The 15,013-nt window shown below is 47.9% G+C and overlaps 1 protein-coding gene across 3 annotated transcripts in view; it reads left to right on the top strand.

Annotated features, from left to right (window-relative positions):
• The window catches only part of elovl5 (ELOVL fatty acid elongase 5), a 42,215-nt gene that overhangs the window by 20,176 nt on the left and 7,026 nt on the right, over nt 1–15,013 (top strand). For all 3 annotated transcript variants that reach the window (XM_028820727.2, XM_028820726.2, XM_028820725.2), the window contains exons 4-5: nt 157–344; nt 12,791–12,868. In XM_028820727.2, coding sequence (XP_028676560.1) covers nt 157–344; nt 12,791–12,868 — 266 coding nt within the window. The remainder of the gene's footprint in view (nt 1–156; nt 345–12,790; nt 12,869–15,013) is intronic.

The raw sequence follows: 15,013 nt of genomic DNA, 5'->3' as shown, positions 1-15,013 counted from the left end.
TCCTCCTTAAATGTTCCTTCTGTTGCCGTGTGGTTCGTTGTAACGCGGTACACTTGGCTTGTTTCACTAAAGGCTCTACTTGATATTTCCAAAGTGTTTCCTTGCATGGAGGAAGTCGTTCGCTTGCTAATGTTGTCTTCTTTTCCTGTCTTTCAGATCCCAGGGTCAGAGGCTGGTTCCTTCTTGAAAACTATTTCCCAACTTTTATGCTTACATGTTTCTACTACTTCATTGTCTGGATAGGCCCCAGATACATGCACAATAGGCAGGCCTTTTCTTGCAGGACTCTTCTTATCCTGTACAACCTTGGATTGACGCTGCTGTCCCTCTACATGTTCATTGAGGTACGTTAACTTCTCGCTCGTCTCGACTTTTGGCCGCCTGCTTCCTATCTTTTGCCACATTTGAATCAAGTAAACCTTTATAATTCAGACATGCTCGTCTTATTCGCAAAAGGGCAGAAGCTGCTCTCTTGGCACAATGGCTGGTAAATTGTCTTTGATTTCAGTCCTCTGTGGGACTTGTTTGAGTCCGTGTTAGAGCGGAGCTGCGCTCCAGGGTCCATGGCATGATGTCGAGTCTTTTGTTTCCTCTCCCTTCCCTTTGGTATTGTTGTGCTGTCCACCGCAGGGCTCTCCTTGGGAAGTTGGGGGCCATGGGGTGGGGGTGCTGTGTCTGACTTGGAGCAAAATGTCCTTAAAGCGGCCAGTAATTGTGACAGCAGAGGCTGAAGTTACCAGACGTCTTCTCCGTGTGTGTAACTGGTTAGTGACTGTGGCAGGCGTCGCGGTTTGTCTGCTGGCTCATATTAACACCGTCCTACAGTTTTTTTTGAGTTCAGATTGTCTCGGGTCTTAAGCCGTTTAAATTGAGTACAAAATGTTTGATAATCGGCCCATCGTTCCAAGGTTGACCAAATGCCATAATGGATGTTAAACAAAGAAACCCAATGGGAGGCAAAGCCATAGTCAGGTCTAATCGGTAGGATTGCTAGCATTAATTGAAAGCACTTAAAGAAGATGAAATGAACAATCTCGGCAGCATGCGTCCTATGAAAGGCAGAGTGGAGTCCTGATTTAAACGCTAAGCCTGACGCTGCGGTCTCCCCAGTGTTCACAAGTAGGTCCCCCAGTTTAAGCAGACAACACATTGAAACTCGTGTAAAAACACAGCAAAACATTCCAGTGATTAACGTAAAAGCAAAGGCCCTTCATAGTGGTGTCTACTGAAGAGGACATCTGGATGGTTGACAATGGAGGAGAAGAAAACAAAAACTGCAGTGTGTGGCACACCTTCATTGCCTTGTTCTGGTGATGTTGGACATTTTACAGTCATATTCACTATGTGCTGTTAGGAAACCTGATGCGTTAGATTCCAAAGCTCGCAACATCTCCATGGTGTCTCCTTATGGAGCAGAGTAGCAGTGGCACCAGATACTGCGGTGGGATATCAAGAAAAGAAACCAAGCAGAGGGGGGGGCCAGTAACTGTTTTTTTTAAAGCTTTTTCTCCGTACTTGAATTTTCGTGCAGATGACTAACAAAATTGACTGACAAACCGAGCCAGTAGTTAGCAGCGCTAATCAGGTACATTGAAACGCTAAGGCTGATGGGACATCTTTTATTAGATCACTTCACAGCTTTGGGTCCCTGCACATAATAGCTCAGTCTTCCATTGTTTTATTCCTCCTGGGAGTCTTCAGTCGGCCGGCGTCTTTGGCTTGTAATGCACTCTTCACGGTGTTGTGAATATACTAATGGCGTAGCCTGTAGGACCTCCGAGCAGCCTATGCATGAATTTTGAAATCCACCCAAAACTTAACTGGACGCCAGTACAACGACCCGCGGACAGGAGTTGTGCGCTTATAGTTACTGGTTGTAGTTCCTGAAATCAACAAGCACATTGCCTTTCTGTTTCAGATAAATGCACACATTAGTATCCTCTTGTCTTTAACGGGGCTCTTAATTTCATTTTGAAATACTCAAGCTGGAAAAGGCCAAGCAGATAGGCTGGGGTTAGAGGTCACCCTCAAGCCTAAACCTTAGTGGCCATTGATGCAGTTAACTGATGTTGAGGCCCACTGACTGTGCGTGCTCTGTAGATGCTGGTATGTCTTGTCCACCAAAACGACATTTAGATTTTTCTGCATTCAAGGAGAGAAGCGTTATTGCTCACCTCATGTTCAAACTCATAAATGCAGTTGGGGAGATGGACCCGAGCATTTCATTTTTCCATGCAAGTCTTGTAATGATGTCGCCCACAAGTGACATGCGTAGTGAAAACCGTGACGGCCTGAGCACTTATCCCTGTGGGACGCCATGTCTCGCTTCTTCGATGAGAGTCATCACAGTTTGCATGCAGTCAAATCGATTTGTTAAGGAACTAAAACCGTCAGAGGGCCCACTCGTTTTCTCAGCTGGGTAACTGACTGGGGTGGTCAGAGGTTCTAAAAGCTGCGCTTAAATCTGATTAGCTGATAATCGTTGTATTTCCATCATCAGAATGTCGTTGACAGTGCTGACTAATGCTGTTTCCGTATTGAACACGGAGGACATCTGACAGGGTGTACTGTTAAGCAGAAGCTCATGAAGTTCTGAGTCTGAGAGACCGTAGCCTGAGGAGTCGGTGGGTGAAAGTGGAACACTAAGGTCAAGCAGTAAAAACGAAATGAAACATTTGTCATTGGACGATGTGAGTGCTTATCGGGCTGTCGCTGTCACCACAAATCAGTCTTCATGCGTGTCATTTCATGGCAGATGCTAAACATGAGCAAGTGTGCCCGCAGGTGCTCTCTTAAACATGCCAGCTAATGCAACATGCAGGAGCCCCACTTGAAATGCCACACTTTTAGGCTTTGCCACTTTTCACACCTTTCTGGCCTTAAGCAGGTCCTGGAGGTCAGGTGAAACTCTACTGGGTCCGAGAAGAGTGGCCCTCTGTGCAGCTGTCTAAGGCTGTTAGCCCAGCAGAAGGGAGGCCGGGGTGCCATTTGCTTAGGCAGACCTCAGAGGTTTTCTGATCAGCCATTTGTGATAATTCTGTCTGTGACGCAGTGTCCTTGTCAAGGCCGTATGTCTTCGACTGTCGGTCTTGTAATGCTGCACTTGTTTAGCGCCTTGGACTGCCATTCCAAATGTGCTGTCGTTGTAAAGAACGTGCAGGATGAAGTTTGACATTTGGGATGTCGAATGCTTTGTTGCTTGTTTCTGACTCTCTGCTGCTTTGCATTTGACAAGAGAAACTCTCCTTTTAGAGGCGCTACAAATAAACGAGTGTGCCAAAGGCGTGATTCACTTGCCTGAACGCAGCAGTGGTGCGTCTCGCCGATGCGGTCGGAGAACACCGAGCAGATGGCACGTGCCTGCAGTACAAGGTGTGGCCGACCCTCAGATGTCCTGAAGAAAGACAAATAACCAGAGCGGACGGCTGGGTGACCTCTGGTGCGGCGCCTGCTCGTGCTCTGCAGCTTAGCGTCACAAGACGCCTTTGGGGGCGGGTGGCGCATACCAAGAGGCTTTGTGCCCGACGTGTTGTTTTGGCGCGGTTGCCAAATTCTTACTTGGCATATTTTAGAAAAACAGCAGAGCTTTGTGACACTGAACAAGCCCGCTGAGGGGGGCGGTTAGGGGCTCAGAGTTGTTGTACCCTGCAGTACTCGTGCTGTCAATGGATGGCAAAAGCTGGAAAAGTGGCATTTGGTGCCGGTCAGCTGGATGGCAGTGCATTTATCATTTTGCTGTTTTTAATAGTCTCTTCAAGAAGTCGTCTGCTGTAGCTACGCCGCCATCGATGTATGTGGGGTCTTCATGTAGTGCAATTTGTGCGATGTGAAGGAGAAGACAAAGCGCAGGTCAGAACCAAACATGGGAAGGCCATGCAAAGTCGAACACTGGGCCTTTTAGTCTTCTCTTTAGGAAACAGTGACGGTTTTATAGCAGACATCACATGGACAGCCCCAGTATTTTAAAGCAGGGTGACAGCCACATGTTCAACATTTAAAAGATAAAATGCACAAACATTTCTCAGAATTTGTTAAGTGTTCTGCCTGCTTTTCCAAGGACGTGCCGGTTGGGTATGAAGAGCCTGTGGCCACAGCTTTTCAGGAAGGAGGCGCAGAAGAAGGCGCGATTTCTAGTGTCGCTGGTGAAAAGTGCCAAGCAGCAGCGAAAGTCACCAGCGGCCGGTGGATTTGATTCACCAATGGAAAACAAAGACAAAGAAACGGCAACGTGCCTGTTAGGGGAGCTGCTTTGAAGGATTGAGGGGTCACCGCCTGGGGCTGAGCACTGGAGGGTTATAACAAAAAAAGGAGTCAGATGGTGGGTTTCGAAACAACAATGCCAACAGATGACGAGTTGAGTGGGGAGGAAAGTACTGTGCGGTAGGGAGGGTCCTTCAGAGCTCGGCTTCCCCTTCAACGCTGGTCTGCCGAGAGGGGTGTGGTGGGTGACAAGCGGGCAGACAGCAGGTGGCAGCATATGACCTCCAGCCAGTGGGATCTATGGGTGTGGGTTTACAGTACAGAGCGAGGGGGTGGTCACTGATAAACTTCTGGAGAATTCCTAGGGTATCAGGATTGCAAAAGAGCAGCAACACATGATGCAAGCGTCCCATTTAGATTATGTACGCAGAAAACACAATTGTCTTGGAAAAAACTCAGTAAAGTCCAACTGAGACCTCCAGGCTGATTTAGCAGCTCAGCCAAGTGGGCATGCAGCGTCCCTCCCATACGCCAGACCCTCCAAACCCTTCAGGACGGGGCGTGGATGTGCCGCCTGAAGCAGAGGTGTTCCTCGGAGCAGGGAGTAACCAGCGTAAGCTAAGTAAACAGCGAGAGAGACGGTCTTGTTAAATATTTGACCAGCATTCCCTTTGTGTACTCACTTTTAAATTAGAAGATGATAGACGGATAGAAATGAAATGCACTATATAATAGATAGATAGATACTTTATTAATCCCCAAGGGGAAATTCACCTACTCCAGCAGCAGCATTCTGATACAAAGAACAATAAATTAAAGAGTGATAACAAAGCAGGTACAGTGGAACCTCTAGATACGAGTTTAATTCGTTCCAGCACTGAGCTTGTATAGCGAATTTCTCGTATCTAGAACAAACGTCCCCATTGAAAATAATGGAAATCCAGTTAATCCGTTCCGCATCCCAAATATATTAACATAAAAATCAATTTTCCTAACAAATAACACTGATAAATTATATATACTGTAGTCTACCTTTAATAAATAACACTGGTAAATAATATAACTGATTATTAAAAGAATCAAAACAGGTGTCCAAAGTGCAGTAGAGCATTCAATAAATCTTTAATCCTTAAAACAGTTGTGAAGTGGAGGTTTAAAGTACATAAGAATAGCAATCCTTTAACACGAGGTTAAAACGTCGACAGGAAGCAGTCTTCAAAAAAGAGATGACAATCCCCGGTGCTTCTTCTCTGTTAGCGTCTCACCTGCTTCTCCCATGCCGGCTCTGCAACAGGCGAGACACTTAATGCAGCTGACCTTCTCTACACCGTCCTGCTTCAGCTGTTTGGCTCGCCTGTACTCGCTCGCTCTCTCGCACCGACTTCCTACTGCTGCGGATTCCTGCCTCCTCCTGCAACCTCCGTTCTCTCTCCTCTCCTCTCTTTTCTTTTACTTCTTCTCCCCCTTAACCGGCTCGCGCTTCTCTATATATGCGGGGAAGACATGGCAGCTGCTAGGGTTACCACTTTTAATACAAAAAAATAAGGGACGCATACGTATTGATTCAAAACGGGACGCGCAATTTCGTTCTCAAATACGGGACGATTCCGTATTTTAAAGGACGGGTGGCAACCCTGCCCAGCCCATCAGCCACAGGACAAATCATGGATGTGGGCAGTTTCCCACCTGTGCACTTAGGTGAGAAACGCAGACACCGCAGATCGCCCTGCGGCTCGCTACAGCTACCACGCCCCCTCGCTAAGCTGAGAGCTATACCCACAGCCTGGCACGTGGCTCGTTACGTGAGCCAATGCTCGTATTTAGATCTGAATTTTTCGCTCATACTTTCCTCGTATTTTGAATTTCTCGTATACAGAGGTGATCGTGTCTCGAGGTTCCACTGTATAACATGACATTGTTATGCAGGCGTCTGGCTGGAAGGAGGCCATGGCGGAGCCCCCCACCGCCCCCTGAAATGACAGTCAATTCCAGCAGCCTTCTAATGAGTGTGAAACCCTCAGGAGCTCCGCAAAGTGCGTTCTTTGTGCTTCACAAAGTGATAATCAAACAAATTCACCCTTGCAGTGCATGTGCTGCTGGGCCCTTTGCCTTGTCCGCTAATTTCCAAGTGCGTGAATGTGATGGCGTTTCGGAGCAGGCAGGAGACACACAAGCTGCGAGCAGAGATCCTTCAAGGCCTACAGTGAAACTCTGAGACCAGGACCGTCCCAAAAGGCCATCTGCCCATATTCTGTGGCTGCGGCTCACGGCAGGCCGGTATGGAGCAGGATGTGCGAGGGGCCTTCTGGGCCTAAACGGCCATCAGGAGAATTGAGTGCAGGCATAATGGAGCTTAGACTTGAATGAGAAGCTGTACAAGTAGCAAACAACACCTGAATACAAGCTTCACCAAAATATACCGGAGAAAGGTCAAAGGGCGAAGTTTAACGAGGCATAGCTGTTCTCTCACTGCACCCTTGCTGGACCCAGCTCACGTTCTTGTCGCTTTCTTTCAGTTCTGACCTCCCAGGCCTCATGCAGCAAGCCTCCATAACTGGTCTGTCCTCTCCATTCCCCCATCTTGCCCCAGACTCTGCATTTGTTCTGTGTTTTCGAACTCCATGATGATTGTGAGTCGTGTCAGATCAGTCAGTCCTCACACCATGGAGGTCCCGTGATGGACGCCACGCCCAGGCACTCACTGCCAGAGGTGTCCGTTTACGCTCTAAGCATTAGTCACATGTGGGGGGCCATCCATGTTCATTAGAAGAGTTGGCACCAGAGTGGTGTACACGCATTCTGCTCCTTGGGACCTCCTGGTCAGTGCTCTTCCATGGTGTGCTAAGTTGGCAGGTGGAGCCCCATGCATGCACCTGTCCATTGAGGTCAGCATTCTCACATGGAGTTTGGTTCAAGTTGCTTTGGCTGCTGGATGGCAGCATCATGTGTTCAGACCTGGCACACTGTACTCCTCACGTCTCTTTAGAGTGACCCGTTGTAACTGACAGGCATGTCACTCACCTCTTTGACAACCAAATCATATGATGGCCTCTGTCATCCTTGGCATTGTTGCCATAGCAGCAGCTCTTTGCCTTCCATGCCAACTTGGGGTGAAGGATACATTAGCTGGCACTTCATGGCTGAGCACCTGTTTATCGGCTGATCTCATGTGCTTCCTTTGCCTCTGTAAATGCTCACCTCATTGTCTCCTTTTCTGCTCCAAAGTGCCTCCTGAACGTCATTCAGTCCTGCTTTTCTTGGGCGTGTAGTTATTGATCGTCTATCATAGCCAAGCACACAAGCTACATGGCTGCACTCATCTAGCACCGTGGACTTGGCTGCAAAGTAGGAGCCGCAGTGCAGCATTTGGCAGATGTTAGGGCCATTTACAGGTGTGCTTCTTACAGGTGGTAACTGGACAAGCCGAAGGTCGCACATGGAACCAACGATAGGGAGTGAACTCCAACAGTCTAATCCACTTGACCACAGTGCCTGACAGAGAGCAACACAGGAATACAGAAAGCCCGTCTGTAATTCAGGGAACAGTGAGTCAGAAGTCTTCTAACCTCATTGCCGGCTCTCTGTCCTCAGTCGTGGGACGGGATAAGCACCCTTGGAAATAAGTAATGGATGAAATGATTAAGAGTAGCAGCCACTGCGTCACGACGGAGGAGGCCAGAATGTGATCAGCAATTCTGTAACGGCTCAGTGGGGTCCGGGGACTGAAGTTTCCAAATCAAACATAGGGGCACACATCCCAGAAGGATCATTTACTCCTCCTGCTATTATCTTCATGCACATGGGCACAAAGCCCCTTTATTTTTCACTGGCAGATAGCTCTTCGGGCCCAGGTGCTGCCCAGTGAGTAACTGGCACGTTCCCTCCATGTTTGTGTGGGTTTTTCAATCCTACATTGCTAAACGTGAGCAGATTAAGTTAATTGGCTCCTGAGTGGGCTCTGCAGTGGACTGGTGCCCCGTCCTTGCTGGCTCTAACTTGGTGTTTGATACAGCTAACTAACATAGCCCTGAATTACATTAAGTGGCTTTGAAAATGTCGTGCGTCAAATATCCAGTAATTGTCATACATACTGCCACAACTAGCTTGGTGTCAGGCCAAGTGAGTGCTTAGGGGCTGCGGACCCTCCCTTAACAATCTCCTGGATTGCCTTAGAGTAAATACGACTGCAACAGAAACGCTGAATTTAAACAGGTGTAACTTATTAAACGTGAAACATCAGTGCAAACGTGACAGCCTAAGGACAAAAGCAGGCAACATTTGCCAAGAGCCCCAGATGGCCCCAGTCAGCTCAGTGTGGACGTCTCTCCAAGTCACAGCGTTAAATTCACTTATGTCACAGCTTGTATTCTTAGCGTATGAAATGGTGAAGTCCTGCATGTGATCAACCCAAGCTTGAGTGGTGGACCAGAGGGTGGCAGAGGTGCAGCAGGTCCAAAGAGGGCGTTGGTTTCAGTCTGGAAACAGATAAGAGTCCACATTGGGGTGTGGTGGCCGATAATTTGAGATGAGGCGCTGATGAAGAAGGACAAAGCACATTCAATAATGGGCCTGTAGGAATGGTCCATTAGGTGGAGAGCCACCTTGAACTGAGCACATTTTGGTTTCTGTTGGTGTTGTTACCCAGGAACTTGAGCTTTTCTCTCCCTCATCCGCTTGCCCATGGGTGTATAAAAGCTAGAACTATCTTTTCGCTTCTTGAGCATTACAAAATGTTCTGCATAAATATTTGTAGATCCCACTCTAGAGAATGCTATCTGACCCAGGGCTGGAAAATCCCACATAAGAAATGACAAAAATCTTTTGATTAGTACTGGCCAGCGTGAAGCCAGAAAGGCAACTGTGTCTTCAGGCCTGGCCCAGTGAGGGTCCTCGACAGGAATGAGAACACAGGCGAGGTATTTCAAAAATCAAGTCTCTGCCTCTCACGCACAAGAGGACACGCTGGCCGATGAGGAGGAACATTTTGTCTGATGTTGTGTCCTCGGGCTGCTGTGACCACAGTTGTTTAAACACAGCAGAGGGCAGATCAAGGATTCCACTTCACATACGCGTACAAAGTCCAACCAGCTGAGAAGTGGATTAGCGAAATGCTGTGCAAGGGTCACTGCTCACCTCACCTGACTGGGCGGCCACAGGGGTTGATGAGTGTAGCCGTGTTGAGAAGGATGACACCTCTGCCGAAGCATCACTACACTGGGCGGTGATGTCATGGGGCAAACCGTATTGTTCGACCACAATCCAAAGTTCAAACTCTGAGACTCGGGCAGCCACGTCTCTAGACCGGAGAAACGTACATCTGTATGTTAAAAAGCCTGAGACTCCTCAGGTTTACAGTGCAATTCTCGGTGTCTTCACAAAATTATAACAGACTTACGACCATGAGAGGGAGACGAGGGTGCAAATAATAGAAATCCAAAGTCGTAGGGAGCAGTCCCAGCTTTGATTTGCAGTTTACCTTCACAAAATAAAGCCAGCGTTTTCCTTGAAAAACTTCATAAGACAATAAATTCTTTATGCTTTTTTAATAAAATAAAACCTAAGCATCATCAGAAATCATTTAAAATTATTCCAATTACTCTAATGTGAATTGTAGGGCATATGAGGGGCTTAGGGCAAACATTAAGTGGGAGGCTAAAAGGCAGTTCGAGAGAGCAGGTAAGGCGAAAGACGATGCAAAGACATTCTTTCAGTATTTTAGTAGGAAAGGAACAGTCAAGGAGGTGAAGTTCATCAGGGTTAGGGTTAGGAAAAGGGAGTTCAAAATCCAGACCATGAGATAGCGGGTGCTCTAAACTCATATTTCTCTGAGGTCTTCACATGTGAGGAGGTGGATCACCTCCAGCAGTAACAGGGACTACTAAGGAGGTGCTGAGGGATTTGGAAATTGTAGAGGAAGTAAAGCAACGTTCATTAAATGAGCAGAAATCAAGCAAAAACCCCAGGACCAGATCTTATTTACCCTCGAGGAGGGTAGCGAGTTCAGATACAAAGCCTTGAAGCATACGTTTAGGAAGTCACTGCACACTGGGGACATTCCAGTGTCCCATTACATAAAAAGGGGGGCCGGGCAGATCCAAGCAACTGTAGGCCAGTAAGCTTAACGTGCAGCACAGGAAAATTAATGGAAGGATTTATCAAAGGTAAGATTGACCAACACCTGGCGAGGACAGGACAGTCAGCGTGGGGGTCAGAAGAGGGAGGTCAGGGAGTCCTCTGTGCAGTTAGGGTTTCCAGGCTTCAAAAAAGACCAAGCAGTGCTAGAAAAGGCCCAGAGAAGAGCGACGAGGCTCATTCCAGGGCAGCAGGAGATGAGTTATGAGGAAAGATGAAAAGAGCCGAGTCTTTACAGCGAGTAAGAGGAGACCTGACTGAAGTGTTTAAAATGATGAAGGGTGTCAGTCCAGTGGGTCGAGACCGTGACTCTAAAACGAGTTTAGCAAGAACACGGGGACACACTTGAAAAGTTGTGAAGGTTACATTTTGCACAAACGTTAGGAAGTTTTTCTTTATGCACAGCACCACAGACACATGGAATAAATGACCAAGCAGTGAAGGAGACAGTAGGACTTTAAGGACCTTCAAAACACGACTTGATGTTATTGTGGATGAATTAAGTGCCTAGGACTGACGAGCTTTGTTGGGCTGAATGTCCTGTTCTTGACCAGAATCTTCTCGTGTTTTTTTCTAAATGATGTGAATCCATCAGAAATTGCAATAAAAAGAACTGAAGCTCAGAACTGAAGCTCTGTAAGGTACCCCTGAATCCTCAGTGGCCTGCAGGTCTCCAGGCCTCATCCTCAATGTGCCCAGGCATATACTGTAAGAGGCATGTGGGCATGCAGTTGAGATGTGCGTCACCATTCTGACTTTGTGATTAACCCTAACCCTTTGTAAGTCCAGCTGGAGTCAGTAAAGAAAGTTCCACACTGTGGCAGACGTAACAGTAAAGCTTAGCAGCCCTGGAAGCAGAGGGTCTGGCTGAGGCCATCGTGTGTGTAAATGTGGTGCACGCGTGTAGAACTCAAGTGGAGTGGCGTGGGCTTAGCCAACAGGCGTTCAAGATCGCAGAGCTTTACTAAATAGTTTGGTGCCAAAATAAAATACACCTGAGAGGTATGTGACTGTTTGAGGTCAGGTATGGGTGGTCTCGGTAGAAGCATTTCCACAGTGAACTTGTATGGAGCAAATCAGTGCAGAGTTAGGATGACAACTGCTGGTGGCCAGTGAAGCTGTACTGGTCTGGCACAAGGAGGACAGGAAGAGGGTGGAGTGAGACGTCCAGGGCTTGGTCTGGAAAAGGAAACCGAGAGCCACGTGACTTCAGTGCACCCCTCAAACCATCCCCTGGTGTAGTAAGACCTGCAGGGAGGGGAAGCTCAACAAGGGTCCTGCGGTGCAGCTTGGTCATGTTTCATCACAACCCGTGACTTCTTCTAAAGGACGAATCGGCAGCCTGCCACGTCTGAGAAGTCCTGATGATGGCCCGAGCACCTTGACGTGCCGTTTACAGCTGAGTGGTCATCACATCAGCACACAATTACGGATTTGTGTGTCTGCCTTGTTGTTTGTTTCCCACAATAAAATGAATGCGTTTGCGCGTGACAAGCCTGTCAGAGGCTGCACTTTAATGCTTTAGCCATGCAAACAAATCCGGGAAACGAAGCTCATTTGCTAGTAAAACAAAGGCCTGCAAGAGCTCGCCCTTTAATGAGACATTCAAAGTTGCAAAGCCAGGAGAGACGACAGGACCCCGAACTTGTGCTTTCTGAGTTTAGGGATCAACGTTTGTAACTCGACATGTGCTTCGACGCACTTCACACACGTCCTGAAGGACTCTGAGCGATGGGTAGAGCTGAGAATAACCGACAATGAGAGAGGCGAGTCTCTCCAGTGTGATGGCGACGGTGCCAGGCTGCTCCACACAACCCTCTCGCTGTCACGTGACCAGGATCAAAGCCGGGTGTTGGTGACAAGTGGCCTTGTTAATCTCCAGTCCACGCGAGTGGCACACTCGGATATAAATAAGGTAAATGCGGGTGCCCATGTGACAGTCGCACTTGACCGGTGGGGTTTCGGCCCATGTGGCGGTGCTGAGGATGACATTGCCCTTCGCTGTCTTTGGCTTGCTGGCTTTTGTGGATTTCTTTCCATGCTTTCTGGTCGACTGATGGTCATTCTTTTTTACCCCCCATGCCTCCCTGTGGGTAGTTGGCTGCCACCTTGTGACGTTTGTGTCACGTCTCGCCTCACACTGCCTCTCAGGCCGTAAATCCTTTCTCTTTTCATAGGCTGGCGACTGACTGTCAACCTTTTTATGACACCACATTCCTGGAGTGGTCTCATAAATCACTCGAGGTCTGCCATGCCATGACCCTGCAGTTTATTTTCTCCTTAATGTTGGTTGCACTTCTTGGTTAATCTTTGAAAACAAGGCAGCAACACATGGCATCAGATTCTGATCAGCACCAGGCGTGCCGGTTTGACACTGGCAATAGTTTGAATATGTTGGTGGTCTCTACAGCCGTACTGCTTTGTTGCTGTTGACACTTTTGCTTTTGTCCTCTGACAGCTCGTCACAGGAGTGTGGCAGGGAGGCTACAATTTCTTCTGCCAGGACACTCACAGCGGTGGAGAAGCTGACATGAAGGTAAGGCCTACTGACTACTGAGCACTTAACCAAACACTGAGCTGCCCAGAGCTGAACAGATGCCTTCTGGGAACTGACCCAGGCCACTGCAGTCGAGGGACCTTTTGTTGTTCATCATAAACGCCCAGTAAGTGTGAGGACCTTGGAGGTGTCTGTCAGCCGCGCCACTTTCCCTGACATAGGATGCTGTCGTGGGGGTTTCATTGATTTATGAAAGGCACCACAGTGGTGTCTGCCACAAGATGAAGCAGAGAGCCCCCCTTTGGGTGTCCTGAGCAGTCCAACCGGGCATCCATTTAAAGGTGATTTGTCTGTACGGCCGGACCCCTTTGTCCACTGTGCTGAGTGGTCAGGACTGCATACTGGCGATGTGCACTCTGAAAGAAAAGAGCAAGCGTGAAAGTGGAGTGGAGTGGAGGTGAAGCTCGCAGGGCAACACTAAAGAATCGGCAGAGTCACAGACGGGGTGACAAAGAGAAGCCCAGACATGACATACCGCTGCAGGAAATTCCCCAGTGCCTCATTCTCTACATAATTGTGCAGTCTAGATTTGTGAGCGTTATAGTTCGATGAAAAAGTGTTAGCCACCTTCCCAGTGTCCTCCGTTTATATGTATTTGTCACAGCAAGTGGCTTCAGACCTTCTGGGAAAATGTGACATTCAATAAATTGAACCCAAGTGTGATTTCTAAATTGCCACTTAATGTTATCCAAGACATAATCCAACTCTCATGTGAAAAGGCAAAGGCTCCCTTAGCTCCTCGGTCAAAGAGTTCACCCAAGCTGGCCGATAAAATCGACTCGGCCCACTGAGCACAGCCAGCCAGCCCTGTTGAGCCTGGGTGAGCAATGCCATAGAAACTTGGGGATACTTTTACAATACCACGGCAAGACCAGACGTCCCGTTCAGTGGCTTCATGCTGAAGTCCTGCTGCTACTCAAGTGAACAGCCGTGTGTGTCTGTCTGAAAACGACGACGTATCCAGCAATAGTGACACGCCTGGCATTAACTGAACAAACCTGGGCATTCATACACATCAACATACAATGCAGGGCAGAGATGGGGAGCCATGGGGAGATTTTACCATAGGGCCGTCTATAAAGAATGATAGCATCACAAACTACCGGTGGTCTCTTAATCAGGAGGTGAGGAGTTTGGAATTTATCAGCATCACAGGGCCACCATGTTTACATGTCACGGCGTCACAACATGCAATACAGCGATGGCCCTAACAGCTGTGAACGAAAATACAAAGTGGTGGCACCCGGGGTTAGTACTGAGAAAAATAAAAAAAATTAAGGTACGATATATTTATTTATTTAAAGAGCTTCTGTAAACCTCTACCTATCATTTATATAGTGCCTTTCACATATCCATCTATCTATCTATCTATCTTAATAAGCAATTCGGTACCAAAGACAATCACAGTGTTACATAAAAACAGACAAAAACCAAAACCAGTTGTTGGCACCATTATAAAGATCGGGGGCCTGCTGTAAAGTTTGCTGGTGGAGGGACAATGGCAGGGTTTGGCCTCGGCCCCTTGTTGCCAGCAAAGGGTCCTTTTAATTCCACAGCAGACAAAGACGTCTGAGACAGGAGTGCCAGTCTGTGGAAGGCCCCTTTGTATGCCCCTGTGGTCCATAAGGACGTGGAGGAACTCGAGTGGCCTGCACAGAGCTCTGTCCTCTGTCCTTCATCCTTGAGGATGAACATCGCTATCTGACCTCACTGATGTTCCTTTGGCTGAGTGGGCACACATTTCCACCCCAAAAGCCTGTTAGGGTTCACATTAGACCCACTGCTCGTCTAAGTGTGCTGGTCAGATGTCCTCAGTCTTTCAGCTGTACCGTGTCCGTGATTACTGACACAGTTTGGAGTCCTCCTGTCTACTCCACGGCTTAGCTTGATCCGTTTTGTCTTTTCCAGTCACAGATGCAGATTTTGTGGATTTTGTTTTGTTCCTTGTCCCTTCGGCCCATCCAGAGCTAACAATGTCACCTTTACTAGCATCCTTACAATTTAGTGCCACTTCCGAAGTAATTTGTTCAAGGGAGCCTCACTTTGCCTGCTCAGGTGTTTCAGGACAATTTATGTGAGTCACTGCAAAAATTGCCTCGGCAGCAAGAGCAGGTGTCCCTGAAA

This window comes from Erpetoichthys calabaricus, chromosome 15, assembly GCF_900747795.2.
Source record: "Erpetoichthys calabaricus chromosome 15, fErpCal1.3, whole genome shotgun sequence".
NCBI classification, from domain to species: Eukaryota; Metazoa; Chordata; class Cladistia; order Polypteriformes; family Polypteridae; genus Erpetoichthys; species Erpetoichthys calabaricus.
This window is presented reverse-complemented; position numbering and strand designations above follow the sequence as displayed.